Source organism: Oryctolagus cuniculus, chromosome 17, assembly GCF_964237555.1.
Source record: "Oryctolagus cuniculus chromosome 17, mOryCun1.1, whole genome shotgun sequence".
NCBI lineage: Eukaryota > Metazoa > Chordata > Mammalia > Lagomorpha > Leporidae > Oryctolagus > Oryctolagus cuniculus.
Genome location: NC_091448.1, coordinates 59344479 through 59365723, shown reverse-complemented (window position 1 = coordinate 59365723; position 21245 = coordinate 59344479). Strand labels below are relative to the sequence as shown.

The window sequence follows — 21245 nt, the reverse complement described above, 5'->3', positions numbered from 1 at the left end:
TGGGAGACCAGGAGAAGCACCTGGCTCCTGGCTCCTGCCATCGGATCAGCGCGGTGCGCCAGCCGCGGTGGCCATTGGAGGGTGAACCAACGGCAAAGGAAGACCTTTCTCTCTCTCTCTCTCTCACTGTCCACTTTGCCTGTCAAAAAAAAAAAAAAAAAAAAAAAAAAAAGAAAAAAAAAAGATGAGCCTGTTGAATGACTTGGCTAGGTTGCTCCCAACCATTACTTACTGAGTTTTTTAGAAAAATTTGAGTCCAGGTATGTTTAACCTCCATGTAAGTAAGTATCCTCTGGCGTCTGCTTCTGAGATGTTGGAGATGATGGTGGTGGGAATTTTTTTATTTTTATTATTTATTTTTTTATTTTTTGACAGGCAGAGTGGACAGTGAGAGAGAGAGACAGAGAGAAAGGTCTTCCTTTGCCGTTGGTTCACCCTCCAATGGCCGCCGCGGCCGGCGCGCTGCGGCCGGCGCACCGCGCTGATCCGATGGCAGGAGCCAGGAGCCAGGTGCTTTTCCTGGTCTCCCATGGGGTGCAGGGCCCAAGCACCTGGGCCATCCTCCACTGCATTCCCTGGCCCCAGCAGAGGGCTGGCCTGGAAGATGGGCAACTGGGACAGAATCTGGCGCCCCGACCGGGACTAGAACCCGGTGTGCCGGCGCCGCTAGGCGGAGGATTAGCCTAGTGAGCCGCGGCACCAGCTGGTGGTGGGAATTATTAGTGAGACGTAACCTTCGAGCTTTGAAGAATTAGGAGCTGTGCAGGGCTGCCCCAAACCACCTTAACTACCGGTCCTTTTTGATGTGTGTTGCTACTTGTTTCTTTGCCTTTTTTTGTTGTTGTTGTTTAAGCCTATTGCTGTCTGCATCTTAAGGAGAGGTGTTGGGTATCTTTGTATCTGACTACTACATCCTCTTAAGTCAGAAGTCTATTTGTTTTAGCTTAGTACATTTTAAAATTTGTTGCCATTTAGTAAAATTGTTGCCTCAGCAGGACCCATGCTCAGTCTGAATTCAGGAACCTTCTGGCATGCTGGTATACACATACCCAGGAGTATTCCAGTTTGAGAAGCCTAGGAAGTTAAGTGAGATTTATTTAGATAAAAAGGTAGTTTTATGTTTACCTAGATAACTAGTAGCCTTGTATAACACTTAGATTTTTATTTCCATCAAACATGCATTTAGAGCAGAATATACCAGTTCAGCTTCTTTTATTAGGAATTTGAACCCACTCCTTATTTATTTATTTATTTATTTTTTCTGACAGGCAGAGTGGACAGTGAGAGAGAGAGACAGAGAGAAAGGTCTTCCTTTTGCCATTGGTTCACCCTCCAATGGCTGCCGCGGCCAGCGCGCTGTGGCCGGCGCGCTGTGGCCAGCGCACCATGCTGGAAGGCAGGAGCCAGGTGCTTATCCTGGTCTCCCATGGGGTGCAGGGCCCAAGCACTTGGGCCATCCTCCACTGCACTCCCTGGTCACAGCAGAGAGCTGGCCTGGAAGAGGGGCAACCGGGACAGAATCTGGCGCCCCGACCGGGACTAGAACCCGGTGTGCTGGCGCCACAAGGTGGAGGATTAGCCTAGTGAGCCATGGCGCCAGCCCCCACTCCTTATTTAAACATTTAAATCTTCTTACCTTAAAATCATCTTACCTTTAAATCAGCTGTACTACTCATAAGGAGGCAAGGAGAATGAATCTGGATTGAAAAAAAGACCTTCTGTTTAGGAGCTTTGCTTTTTACCTGTGTAAACGGTTTCTGGATAATCTGTTTCATAGTAGGAGGATTGATGAGCTGTTTGCTGTAGAATGAAGGTTGGTGAACTATAATGTGTAGGCCATATCCCACCCAACATCTGTATTTGTAAATTTTTAAAAAAATTTTATATATTTTTTGAAAGAGTTAGAGTAAGAAGGAGAGAGGGGGAGAGAGAGAAAGAAAGGGAGGGAGGGAGGGAGTGAGAGAGAGAGCATGCAAGGGCTTCCATCTGCAGATGGAAATGCTGTAATGTCTTGGGCCAAGCCAGGCCGAAGCCAGGAGTCGGGACCTCTTCCAGGTCTCCTATGTGGGTGGCAGGGGTCCAAGCACTTGAGCTATCTTCCACTACTTTTCCCAGGTCATTAGCAGGGAACTGAATTGGAAGTAGAGCATCTAGGACTAGAACCAATGTCCTATGGGATGGAATGCCGGTGTTGCAGGTGGTGGCTTTACTTGCTACACCACAACACTGGCCCCCTGTGTTTGTAAATTTTTATTGGAGCACAACCTTGGGCACTGAGGGACTTGGGCTTGTTCTGGCTAACTAAGGGGTCTCACTGGCAATGTTGTGCTTTTCAGAGTTTCCTTGCATTCTTTGTCATGACAATCTGCTTGTCTCGTTTCTGGCATAGAGAAAGGTCAATTTTAGGTCATTAACGGTGATTCTTTTTCTCCTGTTCCAGGCAGTGGTTATCATGGGTGTGGTGCTGCAAGGTGCCAACTTGTATGGTTACATCAGGTGTAAAGTGGGCAGCAGAAAGAATTTAACCAACATGGCAACTTCGTATCTTGGAAAGCAATTTTTAAGACAAGTAAGTGTTTTCTGAATGTGATCAGGGACTAATGCAGTGAGTTAATTCTTGTAGCGTTTAGCTTTCATGAAATACTTATTTTTTAAGTCCTTGGATTGTATATTTATTTGAGAAGCAGAGAGGCAGATATCCTCTGGCTTACTCTCCAAATGTCCACAACACCTCGGGCTGGGCCAGATTGAAGGCAGAAGTCAGGAACTCAATCCAGGTCTTTTCTTAAAAGTTTTTGAAAGAGAGTGAGAGCAAGAAAGAGAGAGACAGAGAGAACTGTCATCTGATTGTTCACTCCCCAAATGTTTACAGTGACCTGGACTGGACCAGGCCAAAGGTAGGAGCTGGGAACTGAATTCAGGTTTCCCAGGTGCAGGTGGGATTTGATTACTTGAACCTTTACCTACTGTTTCCTGGGTGCACATTAGCAGCAAGCTGGAACTGGGAGTGGAGCTGGGATTTTTAACCCAGGCACTCTGATATGGAATGCATGTATCTTAACATAGGCTAAATGCCTGCCTCATGACGTGTTTCTTAGCAGTTTTTTTTTTTAAAAGGCATATAGTTATTTAAATATGATGTGATGATACAGATGTTTTAATGATTCTCTGGAGGCTTTTAGGACATTCTGAAAATGTATTATACCTATCCTAAAATTATCTCAAAATCAGGAGAAATAAGCTGTCATTGATAATAATTTATCTTTAAAAATTACCTTAAGTTCAGTAGGTTTCTGTTAATGTCATGGTGGCTTTAAGTGGCTGTTCTTGAAGAAAATATGTTGGGTGCTTTTTAGGGTTTATAGCAAGAACAAGTAGAATAAGACCAGGTATTAGTCTGTTTTCTGTTGCCATAACAAAAGAAGTTGGGTAATTTGTAAAGAAAAGAGGTTTAGTTAGCTTATAGTTTAGAGCTCTTGGAGGTCAAAGAGCATGGCACTGGTCCCTGATTGGTTCTGCTGAGAGCCTCCTGGTGGATGGCCTCCCGGCGGTGGAAGCAGGTATGGACGAGTCGCAGGATGAGCTAGGAAGCCAGAGGGCTTCAGGGCTCAGGCTTATTATTTTCCTAACAACTCATTCTCAGGGGAACCACTCATTCAGTGAGCCCAGCGTTAGTCCTTTCTGCGGGCTTTACCCCCAGTGACCTAATTACCTCCTACTAGGCCCCACATCTTAGTGCCACCACCTCTCAGCATCACCACACTGGGGTGATGTGAACTCTGGGGAGACAAACCGCATCCAAACCACAGCCGACCATATCATTGAAGGTTGTACTTTGATTTTCCCTCCTAGAACATAAAAGGTTTACTACAGTTCTCCCAGATGAGATTTTAAATCAGAGTTTTCAGAGGGTAAGCAGTAGTCATAGGTGAAAAAAAAAATTTGATTACATTTCTTGGGAACATTGACTAGGTCATGTGAGTAACACCTCACATTTGTTTAGTGCGGTAGATTGGGCAGATGGTGTTACAAAGGACAGTGATTCTTGGAACATGCACAGAACCACCTAGTGGGCACAAGGTTGCTGGGCTGCACTGGCTGAGATTTATTCTAGTGGATCTCATTATTTGCTAAGAAGTTTCTAGGTGGTGCTGATGCCGCTGGGCCGAGGTTTGCACTTAGATTCAGCTGCTGTGGTCTGGATGTGTGATTGAGCTCTCAGCTCATGCAGGTCTGTAAACCCCCAAGTCAGAAGTTAATGGCACTAACAGAGTGGAGACTTGGATCCAGTTATAACATTTCAGAGGTGGACCTGGAGGGGAGGTCTTTAGGTCACTGGGGGCATGCCCTCAGAAGGTGGTTCTCATGAGAGGCTTGGTTATAAAGCCAAGCTGGGCACAGCCACCCTATCTGCTTCCTGATTTGCTGTGTCATCTTCCTCTGCATGGACTCTGTCACTGGCTCCCACCACCCATGCTAGCCAGTGGGGCTGCCTAATCTTGGACATGGACCTCTAAATAAACTTTTTTCTCTCTTTCTTTTAAAAAAGACTTATTTATTTGAAAGGCAAAGTGGCAGAGCAGGAGAGACAAATCTTCCATCTACTGGTTTGCTCCCCAAATGCCTGCAACGGTGAGGATTAGGCCAATGCCAGGATGCAGTGTCCTCTGTAGGTGGCAGGAACCCAAGCCTTTGGGCCATCTGGTGCGTCCTTCATCCTAGGCACAATAGCTGGAAGCTGGATCAGAAACATGGAGTAGCTGGGACTCAAACCAGGCTCTGAGTGGGATGTGGGCATCCCAAGTGGTGGCTTAGCCCACTGCACCAGAATGCCTACCCCCTAAACCTTTTCTCTTTATAAAGCTAGTTTCTTCAGGTATTTCGTTGTAGTAATGAAAAACTAAGTAGCTAAAGCCCTCAGAGATTAAGTGACCTACTCAAGAATATACAGTAGGTGGTACAAAGATAGAGCTTGATCACAACCCTCTGTTTCTATTCTAATGTATAGTTGCTTTTAAAGAAGATAAGAGAGAAAACGAGTGTTCTTGTAGGAACATGATCTCATCCTGAAGAATTTTTGCATGGTGGCCAGTATAACTGCTGTGGTCCACCTTGGGAGAATTTTCATGAACGTGCTTATTGGGTTTCTTAGATTTACAGTGTTTCTGAAGGTGGGAGGGACGTTGAAAGAGGTCCGCGTCTTACCTGGTGCCTCATGATGCTCTGCTCATCTGGGACAAGCTGGGAGTCTGGGTGGCTGGTGATGGCTGAGCGTTTCCTTCTCCAGCACGTCCTCTTTGTAGCGTGATTGGGGCATTGCATGTAAGGTGCTGCAGTAGCTGGCTCTGCTTACAGACAGGGCATGTGCTCTGGGCCTGGTGCTTTCTCATCTGTGGGGTGTGCAGTGAAACAACTTGGAAGACTGAGGAGTATTTTTTCTTTTCCCTGTTTTGCAGAACGCTGGAGGTGATCAGACTACCTGAGTAGAGAGAAAGCTTGTGTGTTTCTCTTACATTGGGGAGCAACTGAAGAGACTCTTGACTGAGCCTTTTAGCACTCAGTCCATGTTGCAAAGAGGAGTGTTGGGTTTGTTTTTCCACTTAAAACTTTATTTGAAAAGAAGGAGTTTTCATCTTCAGTTTTTATTTTCTTTCTAGCAGTTGGGGCTAGACAGTATGGTGTCACTAGAAACACTGTCAGCATTTGTTTTATGGTATATGTACGTAGTCATGTAATTCCAGTGTGTCCCAAATTAGTGAAGGGTTTGTGTCCATTCATGTAACAGAAACCTTTGCATTTTGATCTGTAGAATGTGGGTGGATGTTTTTAGTCTGTCTCAAAGCTCTGTGTGTTTATATATTATTTCTAGATTATTTTCAGAAGTAAGTTTTGATTCCATGGTAAGAGTGGGCACTTTGGCTTGTGTATAAGTAATGTATAATTGTTAGTTTCTAGTATGTATTTCATAGTGAATTTTCTTATCTTAGACATAATACAAGCAAATAAAAACAAAATATGGGCTAGTGGTGTTAAACTAGTTAACTAGCTTGTGTTTTATTTGTAACAAGTCACTTACTTGTAAGGCCTGATGAATATAAATGGGATTGTCACAGTGCATGTGTGAGGGATGCCCGGAGGTTGCTGCTGTTCTATTTTATGGAGAGGAAAGCCAGAGTCCACTTTGGAATTTCCCAGACGCTCTTCAGTGGTCTAGGGCTGATAAAATCTGTCTTTTACCACTAAAGAGTATTATTCTTATGTCATAATGAGAATACTCATTTAAATACTGGGCATAATAAATGCCTAAAAGACATTTTATTTTATTAATCTATTTTTTTTTCTTGCTACCATGGGGATATTGTAAATCATGCATTTGTATTAATGGTACTTCTTAAAACAATATATTTAAATTAAACCAAACTGTTCTACAAACTGTTGTAGGCATCTGTAAATTCTGTTGTAGGTACTGTAAACTTTATTGGAGTCTTTAGTCACCAGATTATGTTGTGAATGTGTTTGTATATTGGTAAACATTTTTAAAGATATTTTGTTTAATTGAGTGTCTTGATTAGAGTCATGGCTTTGAAAGTACATAACTTTATGTTTGTATAAAACTGTACTGTTGGGGTTGGAGTTGTGGCACAGTGGGTTAAGCCACTGGCTGCAACACTGGTATCCCATATCAGAGCACAAGTTTGAGACCCTGCTGCTCTGCTTCCAGTCCAGCTCCCTACAAATGCAGCGGGGGATGGCCCAAGTACCTGGACTGCTGCCAGCCGTGTGGCAGATCCAGACAAAGTTCTAGGCTTCTGGCTTCAGCATAGACCAGTCCTGACCGTAGTGGCCATTTGGGGAGTGAACCATCAGATGGAAGATCTCTTTCTCTCTCTGTCTTCCTCTTTCTCTGAAACTCTGCTTTTAAAATAAATTATGAAAACAAGTAAACAAACATCTGTTTTTAAGGTATTTTACCCTCATGACAAATACGTTGATCCCTTAGATCTGGTGTAGGGAAGGCAAGAGCCATTGAATACTTTAACCTCATCTGTGGGTGGGCCATACACGATTATCAGCCTGTACAGGTTTATTGAATTTCGAGTCTCCCTTTTGTTGCCTTGGCAGGGCCAGACGGATGATTTCACCAGCCTTAAACATCCTTAGACCAGCGTCCCCCATCCCTTTGATAATGGAACTTCAGGGTTATTGGGTGAGTTGCTGAAGGAAACACAGATTACAGGATTACCTGTAAGAAAAAAAAAACAAGAAATGTTACTGGTTTTAGAGGAAGTATTTGTCTCTAAGTGTCTTTTCCTTTTGAGGAGTTGTAATTTAAAGTAGATTACCGTTTTCCTTATATTGAGCTATTATTCTGTCTGGTGAGAGAAGTTAATGCCACACTGAGGACACATTTTTATTTATGTGAACGATCGAAATCTTTCAGGTTGAGAGTCTAATGGAATGTATTGGTATAGTTTTTGACGTAACTGTTTGAATCTGCAGTGCTAAGCCAAATTGCAATTATGAAACAGTGTGTGGCAGAATCTACCACTTGCCCCTGTTTTCATTTTCACCTTCTACAGCATTTCCCACTGGGACATGACAACCTGGAATAAAGATAACTTTCTCTGGATTGCATCATGTGTGGCCACGTGGCTAAGTTCTGACTGAAGTTGTTCCTGGAAGTTGACTTCCAGGAAGTCAACCGAAAAGGAAGGGGCATCCCCATCCCCTGCCCTTGTGAGAGAGGAAGAAACTTCTATTTTTTAAAAGGAGATTTATTTATTTATTTAAAAGAGTTACAGAGAGAGAAGGAGAGACAGAGAGAGGGAGCTTTCATCTGTTGGTTCACTCCCCAAATGGCTGCAATGGTCAGGGCCAGGCCAGGCTGAAGCCAGAGGCTTCATCAGGGTCTCCCTCCTGAGTGGTAGGGGTGTAAGCACTTGGGTCACCTTCTGCTGCTTTCCCAGGTGCATTAGCAAGAAGCTGGATCAGAAGTGGAGAAGCCAGGACTTGAACCAGTGCTCACAGCCAGTGTCATGGACTGTACCACAATGCCAGCCCCATGAGCTTGTGTTTTATGTTGTTCTGGCTTTTCACTGGGTCATAGCCTAACTGAATACTTGCCCATACAATGCATTTTTATCATCACCCATACTTGTTTCCATTAGTACAGTGTTTGAGATGTAATAATTTACTAAATATGTATTTGCCTTTTTCTTAGTACTATAATTAAGTGAATGTTAGGGGAGATAATGAATCACTCTATTTCAGATCTGTTGCCACTGGCTTTGGAAAATGAAATCTGCCACATTTACTTTAATTATCTCACCATGACTGACAGGTTTATTTGGGGGAGAGAGAGTAGAAAGTTATCTTTCCTTTATAGCCCCTAAAGTATCTTCTTTCACCCCCATCTCTGAATAAATAAGGGTGTGTGTAGAGGTAAAGGCACATTAATTCTTTTTTTATAGAAAACTTTTATTTAATAAATATAAATTTGGAAAGTACAACTATTGGATTATAGTGGTTCTTTCTCCTTAACCACCCTCCCACCCGCAAACCATCCCATCTCCTACTCCCTCTCCCATCCCATTCTTTATTAAGATTCATTTTTAATTATCTTTATATACAGAAGATCAACTGTTTACTAAGTAAAGATTTCAACAGTTTGCACCCACACAGACACACAAAGTATAAAGTACTGTTTGAAGGCTAGTTTTACCATTGATTCTCACAGTACAACAAATTAAGGACAGAGATCCTACATGGAGAGCAAGTGCACAGTGACTCCTGTTGTTGATTTAACAATTGACACTTACTTATGATGTCAGTAATCACCCGAGGCTCTTGTCATGAGCTTCCAAGGCTATGGAAGCCTCTTGAGTTCACAAACTCCAACATTATTTAGACAAGGCCATAGTCAAAGTGGAAGTTCTCTCCTCCCTTCAGAGAAAGGTACCTCCTTCTTTGATGGCCTGTTCTTTCCACTGGGATCTCACACACAGAGATCTTTCATGTAGGTCATTTTTTGCCACAGTGTCTTGGCTTTCCATGCCTGAGAAACTCCCATGGGCTTTTTAGCCAGATCTGAATGAAAGGCACATTAATTCTGTGGTATAGGTACTGTGGTCCTTTTAAACCTGTGCAGCTCTGAGAGCTTATTAAAGTTCTTTTACGGGTCCAGCATTGTGCAGCAGGCCCCCCGCCACCTACTTGGGAGACCCAGATGGAGTTGAGGCTCCTGGATTACGCCTGGCCCTGCTCTAGCCCTTTGGGGGAGTAAACAGAGGATGGGAGATCTCTGTCTCTCTCTTTGTGTGTGTGTCTCTCCATCTCTTGCTCTGCTTTTCAAATAAATAATCTTTAAAAAGAAAGTTATGTAGTATCTCATTTGATTCTCTTCATAACTTTAAGAAGGAGGAAGGACCCTTGTGTGCGTTTAACTGTGTATTTTAGCAGTAAGTCAACAGTTAATATATAACGTTGGCAAACCAAAAACGCTGCAGGCATTACAGGTTTGTTATTTAATAGTAGGGAGTAACTACACCAAATACAAAGAGAGACGCAGCCAGCGATGTTTGCTTCTGGGAGGCAGAACCGAGAGTGGGATGTGACTGCTTCACTAGAGAGGCCCTTCCTTCCAGTACTGCTTGATTTTTTTCACCGTGGGTGTTTTTGATTCTTTATTTAACCATAGCCGGAAAAAATCAGAACTGAGATTACACATATTCCTGGCACCATGGCTTCTTAAGGAAATGATGTTTTCCTTTCCTATTAAGAATGACAATAAACAGGTTTTCAGGAGTGCTTCCTGCTTCTCACAGAGTGAGATATGATTTAGGTGTCAGTTTTACAGGAAAAGTCTATTTCACACACTATTTTAGAATGTATCCTCAAAGCCCCAGACTCTGGTTCCTTTCTCTGATTAAGGTCTGCCAACAGGCTCCGGAGGATCTGGCCGAGCGGCTGATTCTGGAAGCCCCAATCCTGCTTCCACTGGAGCAGTAATGGTTGCAGACTTCAATACTTCACTTTTAATAATGGATATGAGAAATGGCAGAAGATCAGCAAGGAATTGGGGAAGTCAGCAGCTCTGTAAATGAACTAGATCGGTGGCATCTATAGAACACTACATCCAACGGGGGCAGAATACACATTTTATCCAATGCATATCCAAATGCATAAGGTACGTTCTGCAAAATAGACTATATATTAGTCTAAAACAAGCGCTCATACATTTAAGAGGATTAAAGTCATACAAGTATGTTCTCTGAGTTCAGTGGAATTAAATTTGAAACCAACAGAAAGGAATTGTGAGAATTCACAGATGTGTGGAAACTAAGCAGTGCACTGATAATTAATCAGAGGGTCAAAGAAGAAATCACAAGGAAGTTAGAAACATTGATAAATGAAAATGAAAACATACCAAAACTTAAGGAATGCAGCTATTAACAGTGTTTACAGAGAAATTTATAGTTGTTAACACCTATAAATAAAAAATAGGAGAGGTCTCACATCAGTAATCTTAGCATTTTCTTTAGAAGCTAGGAAAATAAGACAAAAATAAACCAAAGTAAGCAGAAGAAAGGAAATAATAAAGATTAGAAAGGAAATCAAAGAAAGGTTAAAAAAAATTCAGAGAAAGTCAATGAAACCAAACATTGGTTCTTTGAAAGGATCAATAAAGTTGACAAACCTTTAGGTGAAAACAAGTAAGACTAAAATTACTAAAATCAGGAGTGAAGGGGGCTTCACTGTGGATATTCCTGAAAAAGCAATCCTCACTGTCTTTTCGTCGAGTGAATGATGATCTCAATAGACTGCAACATTTTACACCTATTTTGGGTGTTAACATTCTGTTGTGTAGCATTGGAACATTACGTAGTCCCTGAAAAGTGCTTTCCAGGAATTGTTTCATCCTGACGTTCTCAGAACCCAGCAGCTGTTATATTTAGCAAAACGTAATCGTGAGGAACTGGTGTTTGACTCAGGCAGAAGTGGGTCGCACATCCAGTTCTGTTTCTGGTTTTGGCTTTCAGCAAGTCGCATGCCTCAGTTTCTCAGATGAAGCAATAAGACGAAATTAAAAAATATGAATTATGTACCCAGCTAAGGGGGGAGGAATTCGTGAAGATGAAATGAGATAATTCACATAACATGTTCAGCATAGTCCCAAACCGATGGAGAGCTTGGGCTCAGAAGCAGTCCCTTATTCAGAAAGGAATATTCAAGTTACTTAGCTAAAGGTAGAATGGTCAGGAACTCTAACCCTAGTTGAATGGCTACTCTTTAATTTAACCCAGTATAAGATGTGGTGAATCCAGGTGGAGCAAAGCAATCAGTTGTGGGAGAGATTGCTGATTTTATTTTTACTTTTCATTCTGCTTAGAGTAAGTTGTAGATCATAAGATTATGATCTAGTAACTTGCTGTAGTGCTCTTTTAAATTTTATTTTGTATTGCAAACACATGATGCAAGGCTTTTCAGATGCTTGCAGAGATCCCGTGATGGTATGGATCAGTCTTCATTTTTTTTTTTTTGTTTTAGTTGGATAAACAAATTTATTTGTAAATTTAGTCAACATACATAATTGACCTAAAAACTTCAATAGAAGGATACATTTAAAACCTACTTGGAAGGCCATCTCTGTAAAAAGTGATTTTCCTAGGACAGGACAGTAACCAGATGTAACCTAGCCAGACACCATCTTAACTGGCAGAGATCCAATAAGCTGGAGCTGTGTGCTCCTCCTCCACAGCAAATTTACACTCAGGGTTCTAATATAAACTCCACAAGGGAAAAAAGAATGTCCACATTGCTTCCGCTCAGTAGAGGGGGAAAAAAACTAGTTCTGAGACCAACCTCAACACAGTGAAAAGCTGCACTAACTAGCTCAGAATATTAGTAACAGGTGATGCTGATGTGAATAACTTGTATTTTAGTCTAGAGCCTTCTAAAGAAAATCCCCCAGTTAGCGTTTGCATTATCAGCCAGAGGGTTAGTTAACACGTGGTAGGATGAGGACTTATGCAAGGTATAATGCACAAAGCATTTTATTGTGGAAACAAGTACAGTCTAGTTAGGAGAGAGCCAGCTGGACTCTAAATTACACACGCCTTAATGACAAGACTCACCGCCCCTTGTGAATGTAAAACATTTAATTTAAAAATGTTGACACTACAGCATATAAAATGGCTATTATAAAAGTACATGGTATATTCTATAGCTACCAGGTTAACTTTTCTTATTTTCCTTTAAAGAAACTAAGTTATACTGTGGTTAAGACTTGTGCATATTCACCCTTGAAAAAGCCTGTGTTTTATCACAGTGATGTACATTCAGACTTAACAGCCCCAGTTGTTAAACACCCTGGATCAAGTCATAACCAGCTTTTTTTTTTTTTTTTTTTTTTTAAAGAGATTTATTTAATTGAAAGGCAGAGTTACAGAGAGGCAGAGGGTGGGGGGTGGGGGAGAGAGAGAGAGATGTCTTCCATTTGCTGGTTTACTCCCCAAATAGCCACAACGGGTGGAGCTGTGCTAATCCGAAGGTAGGAGCCTGGAGCTTCCTTAGGGTCTCCAATGTGGGTGCAGAGGTCCAAGGACTTGGGCCATCTTCTGCTTTCCCAGGCCATAGCAGAGAGCTGGATTGGAAGTGGAGAGCCAGGACTTGAACCGCCAGACGTATGCGATGCCGGCACTGCAGGTGGTGGCCTCACCTGCTATGCCACAGCGCCGGCCCTGATAACCAGTTTTATTGCAAAAAGGACCCTGTGCACTTTTATTTATCAATTCTGTTACCTTAATAGCTACCCACCAAGTCATTAACATACAGAAACGTACATCATGAGAAGCAAGGAATATCACCCATCCCCTCTACTTATTAGCAACTTGTTAGTCCTTAGCAACCCATTCATCCTGAGTGAAAGACGGACTGACTTAAGTACAAGTGCAACATATTATAAACAATTTCTTATAAAAAAAAGGTCACAAATTATGGCCAATTGGGGAGTGAACCATCAGATGGAAGATTCTCTCTCTCTCTCTGCCTCTCCTCTCTCTGTGTAACTCTGACTTTCGAATAAATAAACAAATCTTTAAAAAAAAAAAAAGGTCACAAATTAAACCACAGTATTTTACAGAATTTACTACAAAACATCATAAAACTGCCTCCACTTAATCTCCCTCTCCGTGTTCGGGGAGCCAACTGGATATCTTTAGGCCCGATGGTGACTCTCTTCCCTTGGATGGTACACACATTAGTGTCTTCAGACAAACCCACCAGGTGCGCTTCGCTAGCCTCTGGCTGCACTCTGAAACCTCCAGGCGGCCTCGCAGTCCTGGGCGATCTCCCTCACCAGCCTTCCCAAAGGCAGCTTCTGGGTGAGAAATTCGGTCGATTTCTGGTAGACTGGTATCTCGGATATCTTGAAGCGCCATGGTCCAGGGCGTGTAGCGATGCGGCTTCTTCACCCCGCCGGTAGAGGGAGCGCTTTTCCTGGCAGCTTTCTTGGCCAGCTGTTTGCAGGGGGCCACTTCTTCCCATCAGTGGACTTGCTCGCAGTTTTGCTAACACCGAAGCTTCAGGTCACTCCTCCGACTGCCATGTCTCTTCCTAGAAACAGCTGCAGTAGCCAAGGAAAGAAACGACACTCTCCTGACCAACGACCAAACCGCTCTGCGCTCCAGTCTGCATATTTTTAAACACTTCTTGGATGTCTCTTTTCTCTGCACACTCCAGTTCCCTCTGTACGCATGTAACCTGCACAGAGTCCACTAGGTGGCAGTACACCAACATATGATGTAAATGAAACAGTTGCTTACTGTGTTACCACTGCCTTGGTTTAATAGGAAATGATGGTTTTCCTGGAAAATTCCAATTCAAGTAGCAAGTTAAGGCTAAGTCCATGTCTCCTGTTGTGCAGCTAACTAAAAACAGCGCTGAGGAGTGAAGAGATGCTGAATGCATAAGTCCAGTAATAAAAAAAGCACTCACTTGGATAAGTACAGTCAAGTACCTACTGTGTACCAGATAATAAGGTAGGTACGGGAGACACGAAGAGGCGTGAAATGTGTCTGCCTTCTAGATCTTACCAGAGCCCCCCACTGAACAAGTGAGAAGACTGAGAGGGGGGTGGTAGCTTTCCCAGGGTCACCTAAGTAGAGAGAGGTGAAGCCAAGATCTTTTTTGTCGGTGGTCAGCAGGAAGACGATGAGCTTGAATTTAGGATATGTTAAGTTTGAAGCCAACAGGTCACAGTAAAGTGGCAGAATGTGGCGGGAACCTGGGGCTGAACCTTGGGCCTGGGCTATGGCTGTACATTTAGGAGGCGTCTCTGTAGAGTTGAAAATGCAACAACCTGTGGGTTGTCTATGGCAAATATGTCTGCTAGAGAACAAACAGCTCAAGTGTGATTGCGAGGGACCAAGGTGACACCCAGCAGAGGGGTCAGGGCACACGCATACCGGAAACACACAGACCTGAATTTAAATCCTGGTTTTGTGCTTAACATTACGTGTGTGTGTGTGTGTGTCTCCTTGGGCCAGTGGTTTACAATTACCGGGAGAATCAGAACAAGTAGGAAGTGTGTAAGTACACACAGACACAGACGCATAGATTTGTTTCAAGCACGTGGCTTATGTGACTCTGGGAGCCACCAAGGCCAAAATCTGTAGAAGAGATCCACAGACTGGACTTGGACAGGAGCTGATGTTGTAGTCTCAAGGCCAACTTTCTCCCTTAGGGGAAGTCTCAGTTTTACTTTTAATGTCTCCAGCTGATTAGGTGAAGCATACTTACACTCTCAAGAATAAGTTTTTTTTCCTATTTAAACAGATTGTAGATGTTAACCACATCAACAGAGAACCTTTATGGCAACACCTGGATTAGTGTTGGGCTTGAATCACTGGGTACTTTAGCAACTACAGTCTGGCCAAGTGACACAGAACATTAGCCATTGCACTCCTCCAGCTGTCTGTAAACATGATGGCAGCAGGCAGCTAATCTTTCTCAAGTTCACTGTTAAGATTCTTGGCACATAGCCCAGTGCTGGGCACTCCACAAACATGGATTGAACAGCCTACTTGCACGTGAACATCTGCATCCTGTCTGCAACCCTACCTGGGCCAGGTACAGGCTTTTAGGGTGTTCCACTCCCATGGTACTTTCTTCGGGGGCTCCTTGGATGCAGTGGCAGGGGGAACTTGGTATCAAAGCAGGAGGCGGATACACTCCTTCCTTGGATATTCAGTTTGGCCAACTTGGATAGTTTTTCTTCTCAGAATATGAAGCAACTGGTGGTCATTGCTAGCTGGACTGTGACCACCAAGGCCCCAGGGGCCATCCTCCAGGACAATGTACATATGTCGTTTCTGCACATCGGGTCCCAGCTCCTGATGTTCCCAGGATGAAGGCATTATGGCTTTCAGGCAGCAGAACCTCCTGAAGTTGGAGCAAGAATGTGTGACTGTGGTCCATGGGACATCGATAGCCCCTGTGTGTGTCCCTCTCAGTCCCCGTGGCCCCTTCTGAGACGGTACAGAAAAGACAGGTGGTGGATGTACCCGAAGGGCGGAAGCATCTACCAAAAGCTGACCTGGGAGTTATTAGTCAACCGTTTGTCACTGTATTGAAATACCTGACACAGGCTGCTTACAAAGAAGAAGAGGTTTATGTAGCTCACTGTTTTGGAGGCTCAAAGCATTGCGTCTGCATCAGCCCCATTCTGGGGAGGGGTTCTCCCTCTAGGCTGTGTCACATCACAGTTGCTGGCAACAGCAGGAACAACTGCGGGAGCAAACGGTCACGCCTTGCACTAGGAGGCAGAGCGAGCTTGGGTGGGGCCTGGTTCAGACTGTTATAACCATCCTATCATTCGAACTACCAAGAGGCCACGTGAGAGCTGCCTTAGACTCTCCTGAAAGCAGCACACCAGCAAGACCGGAGGACTTCCCACCAGGCCCCACCTCTTACAAGGTCCCACCAGCTCCCAGTGCCACCACCCTGAGGACTTAAACCTCCAACACCTGGACCCTGCAGGGACACCTGAACCGTATTCAGACTGTAGTGGGGAGTCTTCTTGAGTATCTGATTTTGAACCTCCATCGACATCAGAGAATGGCATCACCTCCTACCGCATGAGGATCTTAACACATGTTGGAGCAGGAGCTCAACTTTTCCTCTCTCCTCCCTCTGCGATCACAGCACACTGACTACTGGAATACCGTGTTTCACTCCCATGCTTAGCTTTTATCTACACAAATAGCCCAGCAACAGCCGAGCATGCCTGTGTGAACCACTGCACCTAGGACAGAGCTGGGCCTGTGGCAGGTGCTTGAAGACTGTTTAATAACAGGAAAAATTGATGTTAGGAGTCGGGAGTTGAGGGAGGCATAGTACTACTCATGGTGATTCATAGAACTTTGAAGCTTGTTTGGCAGAGACATAAAACAAACCAGAGGAGCATACAGGAAGGAGAGGCTAATTTTCATAAAGTCTTTTCCAATTCCAGGAACCGAAGAGGGAAGAGAGTTAAGTCAAGAGAGTTACTTGTGGAAAGGCATGGAGAGTAGGGCGTGCACCTGTGCATATGTACATGCATACACACACACACACACACACACACACACCTCCCTGTGCCACAACCACAGGAAGCACCTACCTGTTTCACCACATGTTCCAGGCTTTTTCAGCATTGTTTTGTAGTGTGTCTGTGTGAGAAACAGCCTCACCCATCCACTCAAAGGATGGACTCAGACTCAAAGTGCAGTAAAAACAGGACTTTATTAAAGATCTTGCAAGCTGGATGCTTGGTGGGTCCACACTCCTGGGGTGGTTGACAGCAAGCTATTTATTTCCTGGCTTGCAGATCCCTCCCCTGGTTTCTCATTGGCTGAGTAACTACAGGGTTGTAATTTTCCCAGCCTTTGCCTCAGCCGTTTTGGCCACTAACATCCTGTTTGCCTAAGAACTTAAAGGTGCATGTAACCTAGCTGTTAGGCTAGCTAGTTGTCTGCTCACAGCTGAAATGAACCCAATGTTTACTTCTCACATAGGTGATATCTTTGAAATATTTTAGATATGTTTCTGTTTGTCTATGACATAATGTCTTCTTCCAGTTTTTTAGCTTTGTTTAGGTGTCCATATATATTTAATTTTATAATAATGTACATTTGAATTAGTCAAATTGACTAGACTTTTTAAATTTTTATTTAACCTTTTTTTTAAAAAAATTATTTTTATGGCAGGCAGAGAAAGACACATACTCAAATGCACACACGCACACACACACAAATAAGAGATATTCCATCTGCTGGTTCACTTTTCACATGCCTGCAACAGCTGGAGCCGGGAGAACCAGGAGCCAGGAACTCAGTCTGGGTCCCCCACATGAGTGGCAGGGTCCCAAGTGTTTGAGCCATCACCTGCTACCAACCAGAGTGCATATCAGCAAGAAACTGGACTTGCAAGTGAAACTGGACTTGCAATTTAAACTGGGACTTGAACCCAGGCATTCTGGAATGGGTTGTAGACATCCCAAGTGGTATCTTCACTGCTGTGCCAAATGCCCATCCGTATATTTGTGTTTATTTTATAGGCAGATAGATAGAAAAAGACATCTATTTATTGATCCACACCTATAGAGATCTATCTATGTATGTATCTATCTTATCTATCTATCGAGAGAAGGCTGCCATCTGCTAAAGCTGGGAGCTGGAAACCCAAGCCATGTCCCACACATGAGTGGCGATTTCTTGAGCTGTCACTGCTGCCTCCCAGAGTCCTCACTGGCAGGAAGCTGGAGGCGAGTGTGGAACCCAGGCACTCCAGTATGGGAGGTGGATAATCTTCATTACATCTTCGATGGCTGGGCTTGTCAGTATTCGTTTAAAACCTGCCTTCTTTACGTAATATGGCTACTCATATTTTCTTTTAAAGTTATAAAAATGTTAATTTTAGTATTTATCCTTTTAAAAATTTCTTTTGATGTATGATGTGAGGTAGGGATCTCATTTTTCTCTTTCCCCATCGAGATAGCCAGTTGTGTCAGCACTGTGTACTGAATGACCCAGATTTTTCTCTTTGATTCACAGAGCGATTCTGTCAAATACCAAGTTCCAAGTGTGCACAGTTCTATTTATTTATTTATTTAGAGGAGTTCTTTGTATATTCCGAATGGCAATCCTTTGCCATTGTGTGTGTTTCAAATATCTTGCCTCAGTTTGAATTCCTAAAGAAGAGAAATAGTTTGCTTCTATTCAAGTTACTAGTCTCTTACAGTTTCACCTTTTTATGTCACGCTTAGGAATCTCTTAGTCTAAGCAGATAAAGATATCCTCCTATAGCTCCTAAACCTTTTATAACTTGTGTCTTTACACCTGCATGAACTGATTTGTTTTGGTAGACTATGAGGTGGAAACTGTAGAAAAGTATAATATTTGCTCATAGCTCTTTCTTTTCTCCTTGACCTTACCATGCTTTTTTTTTTTTTTTTTTTTTTTGACAGGCAGAGTTAGAAAGTGAGAGAGAGAGAGAGAGAGAGAGAGAGAGAGAAAGGTCTTCCTTCCGTTGGTTCACTCCCCAAATGGCCACCACGGCCGGCACTGCGCTGATACGAGCCAGGAGCCAGGTGCTTCCCTCTGGTCTCTCATGCGGGTGCAGGTTTCCAAGCACTTGGGCCATCCTCCACTGCCTTCCCAGGCCACAGCAGAGAGCTGGACTGGAAGGGGAGCATCCGGGACAGAATCCGGTGCCCCAACCAGGACTAGAACCCGGGGTGCCGGCACCGCAGACGGAGGATGAGCCAAGTGAGCCGTGGTGCCAGCCCTTACCATGATGTTTTTTTTTTTTTTTTTAAATATTTATTTATTTGAGAATCAGAATTAGAGAAGGAGAGGCAGAGAGAGAGAGAGAGAGAGAGAACCATCCAATGGTTCACTCCCCAGATGGCCGCAGTGGCTGGAGCTGCAATGATCTGAAACCAGGAGCCAGGAGCTTCTTCTGGGTCTCCCATGTGGGTGCAAGGTCTAAGGACTTGGGCCATCTTCCACTGCCTTCCCAGGCCACAGCAGAGAGCTGAGTTTGAAGTGGAACAGGCGGGACTCGAACTGGCGCCCATATAGGATGCCAGCACTGCAGGTGGTGGCTTTACCTGCTACGCCACAGCGCCGGCCCCAAACCATGATTCTTTTTGAGCAGCATATTCTTTGCTTCTCCACCGTCTTTGAACTTAGCAGTGTGACTTGCGTGGGTGAGTAGAACATGAGCACAAGGTGTGGCTTGACTTGCCCAGTGCTATTTCTTACCTGCAGTGTGAGGAGAGCATGCCTCAGGCAGCCAGGGCTCCCCCAACCTGGCTCAGAGAGTGAGAGACAGGTGGAACGGACCTGAATGGGACCTGCAGCATGCCTCTGTGGACTGACAGCCTTGGGCGTGAGGAATGATGATTCGGGAGGATGTTTGTTACACAGCATTCCTGCAGCAACACAGCTGACTAATGACCTGATTTCTGGCGTTATTTTCCATAAGGCCAACCAATGATAACAGTGCCCTTCATTTCTAGACTGCCCGCCAACGCTCCTTTTCAGAAATTAAGTTTCTGTATTTGTGTGGATCTGTTGCTTGGCCCTCCTTTCACTTCTGTTTCTTTATTTGACTATCCCTGTGCCAATACTACACTAACTTAATTAATACAGATTTATAATAATAACTAATTTTGTAAAGGTCACCCATCAATGTGAATATTCTTCTTTAGAGTATTATGGAACTTTTTGCATTCTTTTATAAAAATTTTATTACCAATTTGTTAAGTACTAGAAATATCTCTTGGAATTCTGATTATAACTCCATTGAAATGATATCAAGGAGACTGGGTGCTGTGGCGTAGTGGGTAAAGCCACTGGCCACAGCACTGGCATCCTATATGGGTGCCAGTTCGAGTCCCAGCTACTCTACTCCTGATCCAGCCCTCTGCTATGGCCTGGGAAAACAGTAGGACATGGCCCAAGTCCTTGGGCCCCTGTACCCACGTGGGAGACCCAGAGGAAGCTCCTGGCTCCTGGCTTTGGCCTGGCCCAATCCCAGCCCTTGTGGCCATCAGGGGAGTGAACCAGCAGATGGAAGACACCTCTCTCTCTCTCTCTCTCTCTCTCTGCCTCTGCCTCTGCCTCTCTGTAACTCTGCCTTTCAAATAAATAAATAAATCTTTAAAACAAATGATATCAGTTCGGAGAATCCTTATCTTTCCTATATTGATTCTTCTGACCCATGAGTATTGTGTATCTCTTCATTCCTTGATTTCTTTTAATAGTTTTTATTTTTTTTCATAGAATCTGTTTCTGTCTTTGTTAGCTTTGTTGACAGGTACTTTTTATTTTTTGTTGCTATCATAAATGGTATCTTTTATAACCCCATTTATTTATTTACTTGAAAGACAGGGTTACAGAGAGAGGAGGAGAGGCAGAGAGAGAGAGAGAAGAGAGAGACATATTCTCTCCACTGGTTTACTTCCCAAGTGGTTACACTAGGTAGGGCTGGGCCAGGACAAAGCCAGGAGCCAGGAGCTTCATCTGGGTCTCCCACATGTGTAAAAGGGCCCAAGCCATCTTCCGTTGCTTTTTCCAGGCCATTAATAGGCTGCTGGATGAGAAGTGGAGCAGCCAGGACACGAATGGGCACCCACCTGAAATGTCAGCATCGCAGGCATCAGCTTTACCCCCTATAGTCTAAATGTTCATTTCAATTGTGTATACTTTAAGATTTTTGGGTAGATCCTTTGGGATTTTTACTCAATCATGTTAACTGCACATAAAAAAATTTGTTTCTTCATTTCCAATCTTTACTCTATTTGTTTATCTATGCCATACCACACTGGGTAGGAATACCAGTAATGTTGTCACAACAAACACCTGTGCTTGTTTCCAGCATTTGAGGGAGTGCTTACAATATCATTCATTTACTTATTTTTAAAGATTTAAAAAATTTCAAAAAATATTCATTTATTTTTATGTTCTTGAAAGCGCAGGTGAGCAGGGGGAGATACCTCCCATTTGTTGGTTCACTCTCTAATTGCCCACAACAGCCAGGAGCCAGGAATTTCACTGAGAGTCTCCCATATAGGTGTCAGGTGCCCAAGCCATTGAGCCATCTTCTACTGCTTCCCAGGATGCCTGAGCAGGAAGCTGGATCAGAAACTGAGTAGCCAGGACTTGAACTCTTAAATAGGGTGCAGGCATCCCAAGCGACAG

The 21245-nt window shown here is 43.7% G+C and overlaps 1 protein-coding gene across 17 annotated transcripts in view; it reads left to right on the top strand.

The window, feature by feature from the left end:
- TVP23C (trans-golgi network vesicle protein 23 homolog C) overlaps nucleotides 1-21245 on the top strand; it is a 138039-nt gene that overhangs the window by 15755 nt on the left and 101039 nt on the right. For 11 of the 17 annotated variants that reach the window (XR_011383250.1, XR_011383249.1, XR_011383248.1 and 8 more), the window contains 2 exons: nucleotides 2441-2569; nucleotides 7123-7207. Coding sequence is in view for 7 of the 17 variants with exons in the window: in XM_070059953.1 (XP_069916054.1) it covers nucleotides 2441-2569; nucleotides 7123-7161 (168 nt within the window). In the remaining 10 variants the exon portion in view is untranslated. Of the gene's footprint in view, nucleotides 1-2440; nucleotides 2570-5456; nucleotides 8511-21245 lie in introns of those variants that run through there. The other 6 variants (XM_070059958.1, XM_070059957.1, XM_070059956.1 and 3 more) reach the window with 2 other exon arrangements.